Below are 16,436 nucleotides of genomic sequence, written 5' to 3'. Positions count from 1 at the left end.
CTGAGTGTAGGAGGCAGGGTGAAGCCTAGGTAGACTAGTATTACCTTGGTTAAGCCTGTCTGAGCCTCCTCTCGTCACCGGCGAGCTTCAGTTACCAAACATGTCTTGCCCGTCTTACATATGCCCGTCTCCCAGTATGTATGTTGAACATAGGCTCTTCCACAACAAGCAAAATGCATGCCTTATGCAAATATATTTTTAATTGAACTATGCAAGTCAGTTAAGAGCAAATTCTTATTTACAATGATGGCCTACCCCAGCCAATGCTTGGCCAACTGTGTGCCACCCTATGGGACTCCCAACCACAGCCAGATGTGATACAGACTGGAATCAAACCAGGAACTGTAGTGACGTCTCTTGCACTGAGATGCAGTGCCTTAGGCTCCCTATGCTAAAAAGCCTAAGGCTGTGTTTGCATAAAGACTCGTATTAAATCAGAGAACATTTGTGCTCGTAAAAAATGGACTTCAGCAATCTCTGATTTAATTTCCCAATTTTCATTCCAAATGTTAAACCCGATCATCGCGAACAGGCTTCAAATCTCCACGTGCTCAGATTACCGGTCAGCAGTAGTGCGTTCTGAAGGGCGCTCCTCCTCTAAAACCGCGACGGTTGGGGGTGTGTAGTGACATGACCGGGGTGCCCATGACTGTTATGATGAAATCATGTGTGCGGTGTCACTGTTTGTACGCGTACTGTAGGATAGGGTTGCCTCTCACAAATGGGAATTGAATCAATATAACGAACTATTTTCTATTCAAAAACATTAATCGGAAGGGTAGGAGTTTCTTCTCCAACAGACATTTGAATTCCATATCCGTATTGAATCACCTTGGTTGACCTATTGGCTATACCCTTGAAGCACTAGCAGACTGGCTCTTTAACCAAACACATGCTTATTCGTAGCGGCGTCGATCACAGCACAGGACAAGGAACACATTGCAGTAACAGCACCGAGATCTCTTAACCGAACCGGAGACGTAGGCTACGTAGCACTGAGCAGCTGACTTGGAAACACAGGCGCTATAATTTTCCCAACGTGGCTGCGTCAAGAGAACTCGACCAAAAAGGGGATTGCTCAAGGGGATCGATTTAAAGACCACCACGGTATTTGGAGTCGACACATTGTAGGCTACCACTCTCGACTTGTTGAAGATAACCCACTTATTTTTCATTCGCAAAACTGAAGTTCTCGGCTTTCACATGATGTACACTATTACTAGAGGTCCCAGTAAACTTGTTACACAGCGCAGGACAGGTGAGCATCAGTTATGTAATTATGGTTTCTCTTCAATCCAATTATGTATTTCCTATATTATTGATATTATCGATAGTGTAGCATTCGAATCATGTCAATAAAGCAGTAGTGCACTTTTCAAAACCTATATAATGAGCACGGAATTGAACCTAGGCCCTCGATTAGATCTGTCGGATTTAAAAGCATATTTTAATGACAAGCATGCATGTTGTGATCAGTGCAATCTTGCTATTCTCTTTCCATTTCAGGTCCCACGCAGCAAATTGAGAATAAAACCAACGACTTGAAGCTCAAACCGACACCCTGGTTATCCTCAAAGTAAGTTGCCATATTGCATTGATCATAATCATATCAAGAAGCTCGAGCAAACCAGTCAGCTGAAGAATCCATGGTACGTGTGTGGCGTATAGTGGAATAAACATAATCATGTAACGATGATTCCACTATCATTTTTGTAGTACGTCACGATTCACGGAAATTAATTTCAGAACGTTCGTAATCCTGTATGGTTACTGCAATATAGTGTCGATACACCGATAAATTACATTGTATCGTTGAAGTGTTATTGCAACGTTTTCTAAATTATTTGGAAACGGTCTGACCTTGCGAGGTTAGCTGACAGGCTTGCTGGCTAGCCGCGCGTGCTAACTTTGGCCATTTGTTTACTGTTCAAGCGCAGTAGAGAAACATTAACATTTTTGAACAGCCATTCGAGCCTGGGGAGTTTGTCAGTAGTTACATTGTAGCCAGTGTAGAACTATGAACAACGTACCCTGAGAACGTAGCGTGCGTGAAATATGCCTCGCGCGCTCTGCAAGGGCATACAAGTTTAGCAATGGTGCATTTGGTTGAGTAAGCAAGCTTTTTCCCCTGTCATTGGCTACATACGTTGGTATATTTTCAATACAGGTTCAAATACATTCATACAATGTAGTTTAATGCACGCGTGTTACATAATAGCACAGTCATTCAATCGTTTCCTGGGAATCACTCCAGACTTTTATAACCCGTCTGCTGTTGTAGCAACATCTGTGTAAGGAAGTAGGTTCAGAGGAATCCCACCAATCCTTACATTTCTATGGTAGCCGAGTGGGCATGACATGCGATGTGGGAAAATAGAATTCCTTAATATTCTAGAGCAGGGCTTTTCAACCCTGTTCCTGGAGAGAAACCCTCCTGTATGTTTTCACTCCAACGCCAGTTGTAACCAACCTGATTCAGTTTATCAACCAGCTAATTATTAGAATCAGCTGCGCTATATTAAGGTTGGAGCAAAAACCTAAAGGAGAATAGCTCTCCAGGAACCGGGTTGGAGACCTCTGTTCTAGACATAGCCACTGAACCTCTAGACTAGATATGCAATTTACTTTGCATGAGTATATGCACTTACATTCCCAAATGCGCTGGATAGATATCAATGTTCTCTGTTTTCAGTGAATGCAGTATGGACTGACTGGTTTCAATAGGTATGATGTGAGAATGTATGTATCATTTTAATGGAAGGTGATGCCAAAGAAAGAACTTCCATCCTGGATGGAAAATAGTTTTATTAAATAAAAAAAGTTCCTTTTGGGTTTTGTGCTAAAAGTATAATCTAGTGCCCAGCATATACATTTCTGAAGCAAGACCAGCTTTCCAGAGGCGTAACACAATACGATTTCACACACAGTTACTAATTTACCGTCATCTTCTATCTGTCTAGCTCTCCAACCCCTAAGATAGTGTTTAATCGCCTGAACGGGAAGAGATACCACACTGCAGCCTCACAGAAGGAAGACACCACATCTGAAGGCTTCACCCCGGCCCATGAAGAGAATGTCCGATTTGTGTACGAAGGTGAGACACATTAACTACTAGACAGATGAGACATTACCCATTTTTCTCATGCATAGAGCCATGGACACTCACTCACATGGTATAAGGAGTATCGTAGACTCTCAAATCTGCAATTTGAAGGTTATTATTGAGCCTATAGTAAGTCCTTTTATGCACACACATTCCAGTGTACATCAGTTGAATGGAAGGCCATTATAGCTGACAGACATGTTGACCAGCAGCACTGACTCAGTGTTAACTCAAGGCTACATCTGACACACTGCCACTCTCTCCACACCACCAGTAACGTTGATCTGGGAGAGAATCACTGCATTCAAGGACTAGACTACCCAATGCATGAGGAGAATAGACACTAAAGCAAACAGGGGGTGTGAATATATAGAACAGAGATGATGTATAGAAGAGGGAGAGAACTACGTGGAGTTTAAACCTACACTCGAAAGCAAACGGGGAGGAGAATGGAACCCACCGAGTTTAAATGATGAATCAAGTGCAAAGGTCGAGGCATTCTTTGACAGAGTGTGGGTATAGTTTAAAGATCCTCAAACCTTAGAGAACAACCTGTTCTGTTGTTCTTGGAGCACTGCTCAATGATAATGGTCAGAAGGAAGTTCTGGGCATATCCCGTTTGTTTTTATAAAACCTCTTACAGAGCACAGCTCTCATTTACAGAAAGCCGTTGACTCCGTTGTAGTGAATGAAATAGTCCAGTCACATCGGTTGTCAATTAAACTATGAAAACACTACTAAGTAGTGTAAGGTGAAAGCTCCTTTGCACTTCTTATAAAACAGTGAGCTTGGTATATTTTTGTACATTAACATTCAAATGCTTTTCACAGAAATGTATACAGTCAACACAGTGTATTTGAAAGTGTAAGGGGTGTGTTATAACTCATAGTGAAACACACAACCTCCAGTCTTATCTCAACTAGTAGTGTGGCTGATAAAATGTATACAGTCAACACAGTGTAAGAGGTGTGTTATAACTCATAGTGAAACACACAACCTCCAGTCTTATCTCAACTCCTAGTAGTGTGGCTGATAAAATGTATACAGTCAACAGTGTAAGAGGTGTGTTATAACTCATAGTGAAACACACAACCTCCAGTCTTATCTCAACTAGTAGTGTGGCTGATAAAATGTATACAGTCAACACAGTGTAAGAGGTGTGTTATAACTCATAGTGAAACACACAACCTCCAGTCTTATCTCAACTAGTAGTGTGGCTGATAAAATGTACTGTAGTTCTGTCCTGGTCCACTCGAGGACACATGGTTGGCTGTTTCATTTGAAGCACCTCTATAGGAATAGTTTATTTAAAATAAAAACCCTTCCATTGGGCATTTTCTGAGGAAAACAAGGAACCATCAGCTTCATAGCCGCGGGACGTTGTGGTGCGACGACTGCTGCAGCACCCCATCATACTGTAATGTCACAATATATGGATTTTTAAAAAGCACCCAAAACATTTCCCCGCGTCATGCCCAGTTGGTTTTATGTAGTCATAGGCTGTGTGTATGATACAACGACCTAGGAACTGCAGCATAACACACATGGGAAAAGGTATTGGCTGTAACGTGTATCTTCAGTTAGTGTGTGTACTAATGCCTCTGTTCTCTCCGCTCTGCAGCATGGCAGGAAATCGAGCAGCAGCTGGCAGGAGATGGAGAAGGCCGTGTGGAGCCTGCTTCTGTATGTGGCCAGGGGCCCGTGCAGTACGCAGAGAAGACCCCCAGTACCACAACGAAGAGTGAGTAGCTATAGGCCTTATTCACTAGTCGCCATTGTTGTTTAATCAACCTCCATCTTGCTCTACCGAAGACGTGCAACAATGGGATATATGGGAGAGGCTGTACACTAGTCAACCTCTACTTCCTATCTCATTACATCCAATTATGTGATGCCCAGGACCTGTATTCATAAAGCCTCAGAGTAAGAGTGCTGATCTAGGATCAGGTCCCCTGTCCAAACAATCTTATTTTGATCTGAAAGACGAACTGATCCTAGATCAGCACGCCTACTCGTGCTCCACTTTGTCATGGTCTTAACCTTCTATTTTGGTGTATTTCTGTCTAGCCCTATAAACGTCTGTCTCAGTACTGTCTAAAGAAACGCATCAGGCTAAGCAATTCTTGGCACCATCTTATCTGCAGCTAGATAGAGAGGTCATAAGGCAAGCTTTTGTTTTAATGTTTAACTCTCTGGTCTCTGAACAACTGTCAGTCTCTCACCTTGGATAAACTGTCACTCCTCCTGGTTGCTGATTTCACACAAAAACCAGCCCAGTCCTGTTCACTCTGTAGGTCATTGGACAGTTACTTAACAGTAGATGGACAGTACTGTTTGAGGTTACAGAGAGAAAGAGTGAAGCACAAATGTAATATCTCAATTAGCAAAAATCTCACTAATACTGTTTCCTTTTTCACACACACTACTGCCTCTCCTTCTCTCCATGCAGACTTGTGAGATCCAGACAGATGTACCATAATAGTAATGTTCTCTCATTAGCACCTATTCCCCGTCTCCTTACAGACTTTGTGCCTATAGACCTGGAGGAGTGGTGGGCCCAGCGCTTCCTGGCCAACATCGCTAACCTGTCGTGACAGGGAGAGAAGGGACAGGAGGTGCTAACTTGCGTGGAAGCCACATGGGCCAAGCTGTGATCAGAAGAAGAGGTGCTGGAGGGGTGGAGAGAGGACATTCTGGTTCTGAAGCTACAGTTTAGTGGGCTTCCTGTATTTTGTACCCAGTATTTTGGGTTCAAAGGAATACTGATATCTGCACCGTGCTAGGGGAGTGTGTGACACACACACATTGCTGTACCCCTGAATGGTCCTGAAGCTACGAACTTTTAGACTGAACGCTCCACCTCCAAGGAAAATGCCTGTTCCTGATTGGCTAATCAACCAGAAGAACTAATTCATGAAGAGTGTTTGTGATTTTTCTTCCGCTTGTGTTTTCTTTTTAACAAGTACCTCCCTGCCCCAACATGATTTGTGCTCAGATTGAATGAAGTCTATTTCTTGGCTGGTCTTTGGAGAAAAACAGTAAAATATTTTTCACGATTTTCCTTTGTGTTGGAGTTTTTCCCAGGTAATCCAGGGGTTTTGAATGTGAACTATTTTGGCTTGTGGACAGCATAGTTCAATAATCCAGTGAAAACGGCTTAGTCCAGACTAGTATAGCATGCTATAAAGATAGGACATAAACATTACTTAATTCTAGAAGTCCAACATCCAACCAATATAAACAGGAAACAGTTCAACCAGAACTCAAAGGTAGTAACTGATTTAGTTTAAACTCAATTATTTCCCACAAATCCTTTCAAAATCCACCTTTGCCTCCACTGTATCCCCTCAAAGGTAACTTCAATCTGCTGTTTTAGCTGCCCCTCTCCCTCTCCTTCCCCTCCCTCCAGCCCTGGTCGCCCCCTTCCCTCTTCTCTTTCTTCCTCCCCTCAGTCCAGGCTTGGCTGTGGTAAACGTAATGCACTGGGAATCCAGGTAGTCTAGTAGCTTGGCGGCCCCCAGCTGGATACCTGCGGCCTTGAGTCTGGCCTGGAGGTCTGACAGGACCAGGGGCTGGTAGTGGAGGATCTGCCCATAGAGGTCAGGGTCTGACTGGATGAAATGACGGACAGCGACGAGCTTGTCCTGGAGCTTGGAGGCAGACTGCGAGGCAGTAATGTTGTCGTTATCCGAGTCGTCAGAGAGGCACTGCTCTGGATTAGACCTGGAGAATAGAGATGAATGGAGGAGTGTCAATGTTACTACATTTGACTTTGAATTTAGAAGTCAGAGTATTCTAGACAAATACCATACATGAACAACACCTGTTAAACACACACTCCCAGTGCTAACCTCTCAGAGTCTTCACTGGGTGCTGTGGAGGACGTATTGGATCCCTGAGAGGCAGAGAGAGGCTCCATGTCCTCCTCCTCACCAGGCAGTTTCACCAGGGAGACGGTAGGTGCTGCTTTTCCACCAGGCTCTTTAAACCCCCCAGCCTGGGCACAGGACACTGGCTTTCTGGTGGGCTCCATGGTGGTGGGTGGGGGCCCGACGGCTCTGGGGCGACCCAGGGAAGGTGCCTCGTCATCTGACTCTGAGCTGACCACCTGGTGGGTGTACTGGTGGATCTCCTTGAGCTTCAGGATCATCTGGCGCTTGGGTAAGGGACGCACACCGAATCTAGAGGGAGGACACAGAGCAGGATGGCAACAGAAAGAGATGGGGGGGAGGTATAGACAGACTACACTGACAACTGCCATACACTGCTCCTGTAATCTCAAATATCATCAAAGAACAATCAATGGAGGAAGAAGGACTGGGAACTAGATAAGGCTAGGTCTCTTAAGATGGTGGTAGTGATGGGGGAGTGAAATGACCACATGAATTAAATAACTGATAGAAAAACTAATCTGAAAGGCAGAGACACCAGAGACCGTTCTGAGGTGATGTGTTGGGGGAGTCAGACCTGTTGAGTTTGTTCTTGAGGTCAGGTGTGTCCATGTCAGAGTAGCTGGGCATGGGGGTGATGGGGACCAGGGGGCCCTGCTGGCCTTTCCTACGGGGGGCCACTGTGGAGAGAGGGGTCAAAGGGTAGAGAAATAAGATGATGTGACAAAACAGTGAATGTGTTTCACATGTTTATTGCATTTCTGGATCAGAATAAAATGAATGTTCAATATTTCAACAGTAGGAAGCAATGAAGCTGGCTTTGAACCCGAGCTAGCTAGATTAAACATTATAACCTCTCTACAAGGGGGTATAACTGCTGAAAGTGTATTACCTGGAGTCTTGAGCTGGGCCACTCTCTGAGCCAGAGCTACAGGATTCACCCTCTGAGAGAGAGGAAGAGCCTCATACTCTTCCTGCCCCCAGTCGTCCCAGATCTCAGGGTCCAGGAGGCTAGCGTTGATCTCTGGGTTGGCCTGGGGTGTAGTGGTGTTGGGTGGAGGTGGAGAGGGGGTGGAGTAGGCTTTAGGAAGAGGAGAGGGGGTAAAAGTAGAGGATGTTCCTGCAATCTCTCCATCTCTCCGGCCCTGTCTTGGAGGACTAGCCCCACCACCACTGCTCTCTAGCCTCAGACTGAAGCACACTGCCTGGGATCGCTCTCCGTCCGTGTCCCCTCCTCCTGCGTTTAGGCCCCAGGAGTCATCGAAGGCCATGGGTGGCTCGTCCATCCCGAGGAAGCTCTGCTGAAAGCTGTTACTGGACCTCTCCATGTCTTCTCCCATCTCTTCCTCCTGCTCTTCCTCTTTCACTACACTCCTTTCCAGTTCCTCCATTTTCATAATCTCATCCGATTCCTCTCTCACCCCCCTCTCTTTCTCTCCCCCCGTCTCGCTATCTCCTGGGCTGTGGAAGTATTTAGACTCACTGGATGGTCGGCGTTGTCCGGGGGAGCCGCTGTTCTCTCTCGGTTGGGTAAGGGACTCCTTATGTGGGGACGAGGATGGGTCGGAAGGGTCCGAGAGGGATAGGCCCAGAGACCCCTCTCCCCCTCTCTTCCATGGGCTCCCAGAGATCCCCAGCCCCCTCCCTCTCTGCCTGGTTCCGTTGTCCCCCTCCCCGTCTCTCAGAAGAGGGGAGGCCAGAGACGGAGCAGAGGGCTTGGGTAGATCTGAATAAAGGGGAGTGGAGCTGTATGGCTGGGGGATGTTGTGGAGAGGAGTACCCTTAGTGGAGGGGTCTGGTGGGGGGATGACGGAGAGAGAGGGGGTCAGGCGGGAGCGTTTTGGTTGGGACTTGGAGGGGACTGTGGATCCAGAACCACTGTTGTATTTCTGGGAAGAGAGGTCGTCATGGTCGAGACCCAAGCTGGAGTGCCGAAGCCCTCTGCTGTCTGATTTCTGCCTAGAAATAGAGGACTCTGTCTGGGCAGAATGTGTAGAAACCCTGGGTGGGTGTGAGGTCTGGCGGCTAGGCCTGAAAGGGAGGGTGGGAGAGGAGAAAACTGACGCTGCAGAAGAGGAGGAAGAAGAGTTGGCCTTAGGAAAGAGCTGAGTGCGACGCATGCTACTAAAGGTCTGGGTAGAGCTCGTCCTCCTGGACGGCAGGGGCGGAGTGGCCGGGATGAGCCAAGACATCTCTGCAGAACAGTCCATGAGACTAGTAGAACCAGCAGAACCAGGGTTAGAACCTGGTTTATAACCTGGAGGATCTGGATCTAAGCCTTGATCTGAAGGTGAGACAGAAGGATCCCTCACAAAACCACCAATAGTCTCTTTCTCCTTCGAGCTGGATTTCTTAGGTTCTGTGTCTGATTGGGTTATCGAGGTGGGTTTCTTGGGTTCTGTGTTGGATTGAGTTGTGATTTGGGTGTAGCCTTGGTGGTTCTGGGAGAGACGAGTAGGTGGTGGAGAGGGGCTGGTAGGTCCTAGATCCCCTATCTCCATCTCTTCACTAGAGTCAGACAGAACTATAAGCTCAGGTTCTTCTTTGGTACTGTGAGGAGGAGAGACGGGTACAGAAATACTATACGGGCCATAACTCTCTCTCTTTAAGTCCTCTGGACTAGACGGTACCTTCTCTTGGAGTATCTCCTTACACACAGGAACTTTCCCTCTTCCCACCACTCCCTTCGTCCTAACTCGTGCCCCGGTGTCAGTCACTTCCCCTGGGGACAAACCAGGAACAGATAGGGCGGATACACCAGGGACCAGAGGAGGACTGATGGAGAGGTCAATGATTTCAATGGCTGAGTACTGGAGGGTAGGGATCGCTGTCTGTCTCGTACCCCCATCGACCCTCACCCTTGTGGGCTGGGAGCAGGAGGACGGTGGGGGTGGGGAGGTGAGTTCTGGCTGTCTCGCACCATCCACTACCATGGTCCTGGGGGGCTGGGAGTGGGAGGGTTTCTGGATAGCCCTGTGGGGTTGGGAGTGGCAGGATGGTTGTGTTGGTGGGGAGGTGTGGGGCTCCTCCTGCGTCTCATAGACCCCCCAAGAGTCAGAGAAGAGGCGGCTGTAGCTACGGTCTAGACTAGCGTTTAGTTCTTGATCGTCAATCGGACTGGAGTGGAGGCTTTTTGTCGTTGTTACCTCTCCAACACTTCTTGAGCTTGTGACGTCTGACTCCATGGCGCCTGTTCTAGAACGTTCTAGATCTCTACCTTCTGATTTGCTGAGATCAGTTTTTATCCTATTTGGATTCCCCCGGTCTGTGTCGATGTCACCAATAGCCATGTCTGCCTCTAAACTGGGAGGTTTTGTTTGAGGGGACATCATGCATGTTAATTCACCCTTATCTGAGTGTTCAGCCAATGACTGAGCTTGGATTGGAGCCTCCTGCTCTTCTTCTGTCTCTGTGAAAAATGTCACTCCTCCCTCCTCCTCCTCTTCTGATTCTTCCTTTTCGCTCTCTTTTCCTTCATCCCTCTTTCTCTGAGTGGCAGCAAACTCATATATCTCCTCCATCTCTTCTTCGTTCACCCTTTCTTCGTTCGTCTCTCCATCTTCTATCGTCACGCCATCCCCTCGCCCCTCCTCCTCCATCGCAATCCCTCCTTCCTCTCCTCTGTCCTCATCTTCCTCAACCTCTTCTTCATTCCACATAGAGCGGAGGAGCTCCATGAAGACCTGGTCTTGGTGCTCCTCCTCTCCCCCAGATTGGTGCTCCTGGGCTGGGTAGTCTCCCCACTGATCCCCCTGTCCCTCTACACCTCTGTGGAGGTCTGTCTGAGCTGGGTAGAGCTGGCACAGCTGCTGCAGCTCCTCCAGGTTGAACCTGATGAGGAGAAAACAGAGAGAAAAAAGGAGTTTTATAGAAATAGAGACAGAAAGCAAGAGGGGAAGGGGGATAAAGAACAATATGTTTTTGGTTCATTCAAACTCACCCTTTAACTGAGAATTTTGTAATACTTTCTGTTACTAAGATGAAGTCATATCACTTAAACACCAGTCTAGCCATCCAGGAGGTGTTGAGTCAGACTTTACCTGGCTGCCAGCTCCTGAACGTGTGGCAGCAAGGTGTGTGTGAGGGGGCAGTGGGCTGTGTAGAGGTACTGGAGCAGGGTATATACCGCCTGGCCTGATACCTCACCCAACAACACCCTTTGGGCTGAGGGCATGCCGTCCTCCTGCACCCCAAATCCACTGTCATGGACCTGGGGGAGAGATGGAATGAGAAAACGAGCGATAGAAAACAAATGAAATTCAACTGTAAATATTAATGGTTTCAAAGGAGAACCATACAAGCAAATACAACTAGGCAAAATCCACACGTGCACTCACCATCTGCGCCAGCAGGGGGCATCGAGCATACAGCATGAATGAATGGGTGAAGTACACCTCCCCACTGTCCACCTGTAGCTGGACATCACTGAACTGGGGGTTGTTCACCATACTGGTTAGGTCAGAGGCCAGCCTGGACAGCGCCACCTATGGATCAGAGACAGACAATGGCTACCAGCACAGAGCAATGATCAGGCAACAAGAGTCCAACAGAGTTATGATGAGATGGTGATTATATTAGGCCAGGTGTGGCCAACCCTCTTTCTGGAGAGCTACTGGGTGTGTGTAGCGTTTTGCGGCAACCCTACTCTAACACACTGCACTCAGCTAATCAAGGTCTAGTTACGAAAACGTTTACAATAGAGTGGAAGACTTCTAAAAAAGGTCCCTTACTGATTTCTGGCTGCTCCTGTTGGTATTTCTGCTTTGAGGAAGAGATCTCATCTGATGGCTTTCAGTGTTTCTACTGCTCTCTGGGATGAAGCCACTGAGACACAGGTCAGGGGGTTCGTCTGTGCTCTCAGGAACAAAGCCACTCAGGTGGAAGTCTGTAGCAGTGTTCTCTTTGTCTGAGGGACCGAGGGAAGATTAACAACGTTAGAGGTACAGTAGGTTTGACTTTCAGGGATGCTAGTTAGGGACGCTGTGTGTGTGGTAATCTGCATGTCTGTGAGCGTGTATATACATCCTGTGTCTGGAGTGGAAAAACAGGGAGTGCGCACGTGACCAGCGATGAGGATGCGTCTAGCGACTCGCAGGCACCGAGGCCCAGAGTGAGGACTCCATCACGATTTATTGCATTGTCTGGATGGCTGACCATATGACAGATAAGTCAAACACCTTATCCGTGGCGGGACGTTCCCATAGAACCCTGGGAGCACGGACACCGTCGGGGGTGTGAAGACAGCTAACTTGAATCGACGAAATGAATGTTACTTTGTGAATTACATTGTCCTGTTTGGATTGATTCAAGGGTTCATAAAGAGTTGTGAATGTTGATATGTTTCATTGTACTGTAAGTGCTATGGATTCATTGTTACTGTGTTATTCTTCTCTGTTCAAAGAGGGAGCGACCAGATGTGAGCTCTTATCATTCAGATAACAGAGGTTCTGTTATTTGAATGAATTTTGTTTTAGCCGAACTCCGTGACGTTAATTAGACGAGGAGAGATTCTGAGATCTGGAGCTCAGGGGAGAATAAAAGATGAGTGGAAACTTTGTTCATGGAGTCATTGGAAACCAACCTCCTGGTGTAGCGTTCTGTTACACCATAGTGGGTCTTTTAAACATTTAGACTTTTACATATTTTGTATCTTTTGACACTGAAGACTTCTGGTATGTAGCATTTCATAATTGTATTCTAATTGCACAAGTGTAATAAATTAGATTACTTTTAGATGGATAAGAACGGCAGTTGTCATATTTCTGAGTAACATTCCTCGTTATTATTAGATGTATGGTCTAATGGTAAATGTTATTCATACTACACACAGCAGATATGCTTGGCCTCTAACTGTGCAGCTCTGAGCTGAGGTTAAATCAATCATTTAATGCTAGGACATTGATCGCAAGATGTTAGCTGTCTCTCAGAGCCTCTGAATAACTCATTAAGGGTTATCTTGGACATGTAACTTATAGTATTCTGAGTGGTGATACAAGGCTCGCTACCTTGACTAGATCCATGGATACACTTTTCTACCTATAGCATTCACATGGTCTTGGAGTCAGACTGAAGACTATGATATGCTTGTATTAGTCCTACACTTTTACATGTCAATGTCTTTGTGTTTTGTGCACATTCTTCCCCCTGTGTGTTTCCTGTATATAACAGTTCTCCCAGGAGTAGCTCTCACCTCTGGTAGGTCCTGGGGTAGAATAGCCCCACTGTGTGAGGGTCATTCCCTCATCAGCCAGATCCATCAGGTCACATAGAGTCTGGTTGCCCACTGGAAGGTGCCCTGTCCCTGGGGTGGAAGGGAGCGAAGAGGGGGCTGCCTGGGTGGAGGAGACTGGTTGTTGGGAGGAAGGGATAGATTGCTTGGTCATAGAGATGCTTTCTGTTAATGAAAGTTTGGTGGAGGATCCAGGCATGCCCTTGGTGGGAAACACCATATCCATCTAGAAGAAGACAAATTGAGTGAAATAAATGAAAGTGTGAATGAAAAGACTACGAATCAAGATACTCTGATTTGTGTTAAACGTATGAGTGTATTAGAAGCAAAGATGTGAAAGTATGAGTAACACATGCACACGGGCTCTCACCTTTACAGACACCCAAGGCTGTATAAATTCTCTGAGCTCTGGGGTGTAGAACTCAGAGATGACCTTCGGCCCTCCGTCCCGCAGCGCACTCTTCTGCCAGAGGGGGCCAGCACCCGTTCTGCAGGAGGGCAGGGAGCTGGGGCAGCGTGTGGGGGTGGGAGGCGAGGGGGCGCGGGTACGGAGGAGGAGGCCAGCCACGCGCTCCTGTAGTCGCCTCAGGGCTGTCTCCGAGTCCTGGACCATGAGGAGGGGAGGGGGGCGAGGGGGTGCACCCTTTTTCCTCTTGCCACGCCCCTTACCTGTGGGTGGGGTCAAGACAAAAGGACTCGGCTATGATATTAATCATATAATATAAACATCATCAAAATGTTTATACATGTATAGTTTCATATCAATGCATTTAGTATAGTTTGCTCCTGTTTTACATAATAAAGGGAAATTGTTTTTCGTCACAGCAAATGCATCCTTATAATCATAGCATAATGCATTTCCCAAACAATACGTAGGTTCAGTCAAGATAGTGACTTACCCGTCTTACTTGGTTCAGCTCTCCACTTCAATGGTGACAGAGAAATGTGAGGGAGGACGGCTGGGAGCTGCTGACCACCTTCTCTCTCCCTCTGTAACTCTTTCTGCATCTCCCGCTCCATCTCTTTCTCCTGCTCCAGTAGAGAGTGGGACAGGGCCATGGCCACCATGGTGTCTTCATCCAGGCCAAGGGGCTTCTTTCTGGGCTTCTTCCTGCCCGGGAGGCTGGGGTCTGTGGAGCCTTTACGCTTGGAAACTCCGGCCTGCGGACTGGGGGAGAGGAGAGGGTTATTCACAGGTGGAATAGAATTGTTTATTGTCCTCCAGCATTTGAACAACGCAGTGTTTCTCCTACATTCTTTCTCTAGGTGGGACAGAACGGCCCCAAAAGCATCATACGGGGCGGTTCAGTAGGGCACAACGTTAGCTCTTTCAAGTACACTTCTATCAGCAATGTTCAGTATGTTGCACCCTCCTGAACACGACTCAATGCTTCTAACATCAAAGTTATCAATTTAATGTACATTAATAGCAGTCAAGTTGTTTGGGTTGGTTGATGGTTCAAAGGGGCGGGACCAATCAGACCAGGGTGACTCACGGTTGGTTGGCGGTGCTGTCAGTCAGGCCCTCTGCAACTTGTCTCTGTACAGCCTGCAGCAGCTCGGCAGGAGCCACGCCCATCGTGGAGGAGCAACGCTTGAGGTGGGCCGCGCGACTCATCTGGGACTTGAACCGTTTACCACAGATGGGGCATTCTGGGACGCTGGGAGCGGGAGGAGGGGCGGGGGCAGCACTGTCCTCACTCTCGTCTAGACACCTGGATAAGGGGACATGGGGTGTCCCAATAAAGTAAACTGGTTTATTTTCCTTGTCTCCTTTCCATCATCTGCACTGATCTGAAAACACTGGATTGTTGAAGGCTAAACATCAGAAGCCACAAGATGACTTGATTTCACATATCCAGTTCCTCAAGATCAGGAAAGGAAACGAGGCAGTATCTTCCTTGGAGTCAGACAGAATCTGGAATTATATGGCTCTTTGGAGTCATTGACTGTTCTAGAAACAGACAGATTCTGGAGTTAGATGGGTGAGAGAGCAAGTGTCTGTGTCCAGCTCCAGTCGTCCCTACCTGTTGATGTGTTGGGTGCGTCCTGTGGGGCTCATGGCAGACAGGTCTTTCTGGCAGAGCTGACAGAAGAACAGGCCTCCCTGCTCCAGGTCCACTAAACTACCCTGGGCCACAGCCTGGGCCTCCCTGTCCAGCTCCTCCTGTAGACGCAGGGCCAGGGCCTCATCCGAGTCATCCACCTGGGGGTCCAGTGGTAGGGGAGAAGAGGCGGAGGTGGATGGAACTGAACAGGAAGGGCAGAGGTGGAGAGAAAGGTAATTAGCATGCCATTGAGTGTACACACAGATGAATGAAAATACACACCATAGAATCTACAGTAAAGACACAGTGATGGATCTCACCTTCATTATCTGGCAGTGGATGGGGAGCAGCACTGTCACTTTCACTCCCTGTGGCTGCAGGCTGATTCCTCTCACCATGCACCAGCTTCTGTGGATTGACTCTCTTGAACTGCTGCATCCTGTGTAGCACTTTCTCCTTCACCCCCATTCCCCTACCCTCAGGTTGAGACCCAGCAACATCCACAGCCACTGATGACCCATTCTCTCCTACACCAAGTTCAATACCTCCATTGACCACTGCTTGTTTAGATTTGTCTGTATTGGAGGGAAGTCGGTTTGGGTCATCACAAGTGGTAGAGGTGGAGGAAACGTGTTCAGAGTTGTTACCCAAAGCTCCCTTTGAACTTGGGCCAACATCTTTCTTCTTCCTCCTATTCGTCACCCTTTTGGTGGGTATGTCTTTCACAGTGTCCTGGGATGAGGGCTCTGCAACACTTCTCTTCTGGGTTACGCCAGCTTTTCTACGTACTCGTTTGAGCAACTTAGAGCAGAGGTCCACGAAGTCTTGATCAGAGTCGTCCATTGTGTTTGACTGTTAGTGGTCTGCTTCTTGCGCCACTAAATAGCTAGATGTGTTGTTTTGATAGTAGCTAACGTTAGCCTCTCGGGACTGAGAGCCATGGAGGTTAATGCTGCTAGCTAGCTAAAAATGTGAGGTGGCATTTGTGAAATATCCTCTCTTCAGCATAGATATTCTGCATCATTTAGGAATGAATGTGCCATTACTGCATGAAAATTGAACAGTTGCATCTGACAGTGAAAACATGTATTACGAGGTAAATGTGTCTTTTTCAAAATACTCACATTCGACTGCTTCACATACTTCCGGTCACGTGACAACAGGTC

The 16,436-nt window shown here is 47.3% G+C and overlaps 2 protein-coding genes and 1 long non-coding RNA gene across 3 annotated transcripts in view; 1 reads left to right on the top strand and 2 right to left on the bottom strand.

Moving 5' to 3' along the window:
- LOC149978758 (uncharacterized) overlaps positions 1-1,674 on the bottom strand; it is a 4,143-nt gene extending 2,469 nt beyond the window's left edge. The window contains exon 1 of the long non-coding RNA XR_016485730.1: positions 45-1,674. This is a non-coding gene — a long non-coding RNA (uncharacterized LOC149978758). The remainder of the gene's footprint in view (positions 1-44) is intronic.
- LOC110485538 (MAPK regulated corepressor interacting protein 2) lies at positions 680-6,156 on the top strand. The gene is made up of 5 exons (XM_090195601.1): positions 680-1,258; positions 1,507-1,576; positions 2,961-3,094; positions 4,725-4,844; positions 5,627-6,156. The coding sequence occupies exons 1-5, from the start codon at positions 1,204-1,206 to the stop codon at positions 5,695-5,697; spliced, it is 450 nt and encodes a 149-aa protein (XP_090051727.1). The 5' UTR covers positions 680-1,203; the 3' UTR covers positions 5,698-6,156.
- On the bottom strand, positions 2,788-16,436 carry LOC110517576 (structure-specific endonuclease subunit SLX4). Its single transcript, XM_090195591.1, has 14 exons — positions 16,395-16,436; positions 15,591-16,285; positions 15,250-15,472; positions 14,719-14,937; positions 14,122-14,390; positions 13,593-13,891; positions 13,184-13,448; positions 11,724-11,899; positions 11,331-11,477; positions 11,034-11,203; positions 7,886-10,824; positions 7,571-7,673; positions 6,955-7,284; positions 2,788-6,826 (listed from the first exon to the last, which is right to left on the bottom strand). Exons 2-14 carry the CDS (start codon positions 16,111-16,113, stop codon positions 6,463-6,465), a joined length of 6,027 nt encoding a protein of 2,008 aa, XP_090051717.1. The 5' UTR covers positions 16,114-16,285; positions 16,395-16,436; the 3' UTR covers positions 2,788-6,462.

This window comes from Oncorhynchus mykiss, chromosome 13, assembly GCF_057628025.1.
Source record: "Oncorhynchus mykiss isolate SJ-2025 chromosome 13, ASM5762802v1, whole genome shotgun sequence".
Classification (NCBI taxonomy): domain Eukaryota; kingdom Metazoa; phylum Chordata; class Actinopteri; order Salmoniformes; family Salmonidae; genus Oncorhynchus; species Oncorhynchus mykiss.
Note: the sequence above shows the minus strand (reverse complement) of the source record. Positions and strands in the feature narration are given on the sequence as shown.